Source organism: Entamoeba dispar, genomic scaffold (assembly GCF_000209125.1).
Source record: "Entamoeba dispar SAW760 scf_1105229462223 genomic scaffold, whole genome shotgun sequence".
NCBI lineage: Eukaryota > Evosea > Mastigamoebida > Endamoebidae > Entamoeba > Entamoeba dispar.
Genome location: NW_001855085.1, coordinates 2,237 through 5,475, shown reverse-complemented (window position 1 = coordinate 5,475; position 3,239 = coordinate 2,237). Strand labels below are relative to the sequence as shown.

The 3,239-nt window shown below is 22.4% G+C and overlaps 1 protein-coding gene across 1 annotated transcript, besides 3 other annotated features; it reads right to left on the bottom strand.

Moving 5' to 3' along the window:
• On the bottom strand, positions 1 to 3,094 carry EDI_102970 (protein serine/threonine kinase, putative; the record flags this gene model as incomplete). Its single annotated transcript, XM_001739532.1, has 1 exon — positions 1 to 3,094. A coding segment is annotated over one exon (3,094 nt), but the record flags the coding sequence as incomplete, so codon positions are not given.
• Positions 810 to 953: a microsatellite.
• Positions 1,056 to 1,126: a microsatellite.
• Positions 1,198 to 1,272: a sequence feature (AT_rich).
• Positions 3,095 to 3,239: the final 145 nt, after the last annotated feature.

The window sequence follows — 3,239 nt, the reverse complement described above, 5'->3', positions numbered from 1 at the left end:
TAATGATTTGTAACATTGTTATTGAATATGAATATATATCTGATTCCATTTTATAATGTTCTCGATTAAGTACTTCTGGTGCCATGTATTTTGGTGTTCCTATCCCTTTTGTGAATGTCATATTTGTCATCATCATATTAATGTTTCTTGAACTTCCAAAATCTGTTAATTTACAATTAACTCCAATATTATCATCAATTGATACAACAAGAAAATTATCTGGTTTAATATCTCGATGTAGTATTCCATTTGAATGAAGATATGAAATTCCTTTTGCTCCATCTATCATGAATTTAATTCTTATTTTATTTGGTATTTCTGTGTTTGTTCTTTTATTAATTAAATCTTGTATTGATCCATATTTTGCATATTCTGTTACCATACATATTTTATTAGGAATAAATACTGCTCCATAAAAATGAATAATATATTCACTTCTAAATTTATCTAACATCATTACTTCTTTCTCAAATTCTTTCATTTTATCTTCATCTTTATCAATTTGTTTCATTTTCTTAATTGCTACTTGATTCCCTCTAAATTCTCCTATATATACAATTCCAAATGATCCTTCTCCTATTTTATGTTCTTCTTTTATTTCATCGGGATCAAGTCGTGTTGATATTTGTGTTTCTCCTTTAATTGAAATACTTTTAATTATTTCTTCTTGTGTTTTATTAAGTGTTTTACTAATTATCATTATTTGTTCTTTAATTTTAGTAGTACATTTGATTGTAATAAATATTTCAAATTCACATGCATATCCTCCTTCAATTGTAATGATATTTGGGTTTGTTCTAATTGAATATTTTTCATTTTCTTCTTTACTACTTATTTGTATTTTCTTTTTTTCTTTCTTCTCATTTCCAATACATATTAATTCTCTGATTTCTTTATTTACTTCAATTTCTTCTCCTTCTCCTATTTCTATTTCTTTTTTATTTGTTATTATTCCATCTCCAAGTGATATAAATTTGATATTTGATTGTGAAATTTTAAATATTGTTGTTGTTTTCTCTTGTTCTTTCTTTTCTTTGCGTTTTATAATGTAATTAATCATTATTATTATAATTATAATTATTATAATGATGATAATAAGTATAATGATGATAATTATCATTATCATCCACCATACAATTTCTTTATTACATTTTGTTCCTTCTTCATTGATTCCATACCAAAATGAACATTTTGAACATTTATTATTTTTTGTTTCTTTACATTTATTAATATTTGAATAATGAATACATTCTTTATTTATTATTATATATTCTTCTTCACATTTATTACATTCTTTCTCATTTAAACATGTCATACATTGTTTTCCACATTTTGAACATTCTTTATTTATTAAATAATATCCTGTTAAACATTCTCTACATCCATATTCTTTATCTATTTCTCCTTTACATCCTTTAATTGTTGTTGTTGATTTACATATTCCTGTTGAACTCATAAAATATCCTTCTCCACATATTATACATTTATCTTTTTGATTACATGTTAAACATTCTTTTCCACATTTTGAACATCCTTTTCCATTTCTATAATATCCATTCTTACATATTCCACATCCACTTCCATCTGCTAATATTTGTAAACATGTTCCATTTAATTCTTCATTTGATTGACATGTTTTATCATTTCTTAAATATTTATCATTAGAACAACTCATACAATATGTAGATGTTCCATAACATGTTTCACATTTATCATCACATTTTAAACATTTCATGTCTTTTGTTAAATAATATCCTTCTTCACATCTTTTACATCCATATGTATTTTGTTCTTCACAATATTCTATTTTTGTATTAATACATTCTCCCTTCAAATTAGGTGAATATGTATTTAAACATTCAACACATTTTCCATTAACATATGATTTATTTAAACAATATTCAATATTATTATTACATTTTCCATTTTGATCTTTTATCATATCTTTTTCACATGTTTTATTTATACATTCATTATTATCTAAATATTCTTCATATTTACATTTTATTTCAATATCATTTGTTTGACATATTTCTGATTTTGAACATTCTATACATTTATTATTATTGATGTATTTTCCATTTTCACAATATATTTCTTCATTCTTTCCATTTTGATTCTTTTCTTTATTTGAACATTTTTTATTGTTTAATGTATATCTATTTGAACATGATACACATTTATTTCCTTCATAATAACATTGATCTTCTTTATCTCCATTACATTGATTATTTTGTATTTTATATCCATTTGAACATTTTAAACAATAATTTCTTTCTGATTTATTACATTTATTATCAATTTCTTTACATTCTCCATTTTCTTTAATAAATCCTTCTTTACATTGATAACAATATGTTTCATTTCCAATTTTACATCCATTTTTGAATTCTTCACATGTTTTTGTATTTAAATTAATATAATATCCATATTCACATTCAATACAATGATTTTGTTCATTTGTTTTATTACAATGTGAATTATATTGACATTCTTTAGTTGAATTTAAATAATATCCTTTTTCACATTCAATACATTCTCTTGTTTCTTCTTTATAAATCAATATATTACAATTCTTATATCCAATACTATCTAATGTTATTCCTTTCATTCCAATAATCATTATTTGACTTTTCTTTGTTGTTAATGTTGTTTCTGAAAATTTTACATTAGTTAAACTAGTTAATGGTTTTGAAGAAGAAATAATTAGTGTTGAAATTGATTTATCATTATTTTCTACTTCTTTAATTAATGTTGTTCCTTCATTTGATTGTTTAATTGTTAAACTGAATTCAATTTTTTGATATGGTTCTTTCTTTCTATAAATTTTGAATATTATTTGATTTGATGATTCATATTTTAACCATTGATTAGGATATGTATATATTGTATAAGTCGTTGATGAACCATCATTATTTCTAATAATATAATTATTTGTTGATAATGATATTTGACAATAATTAGATAAAGATACAGTGATAGTAACAATAAATGAATTAAAATCATCTTCTTCATCTTCTTTAAATTGATGATTACATTCTGTTGTTATATCATGAATTTCAATATCATCAGAATAACTAAAATAACGAACCATTCCACCACATGTCTGACTGAAATATTTATCATTTGATGATTTTGATGTTATTTTATTGATTATTCCTTCATATGATGATATTAAATACCATATACCATTATTAGAACTAAATTTTAAATTAATAGGAATGAATTGAAGTAAGTAC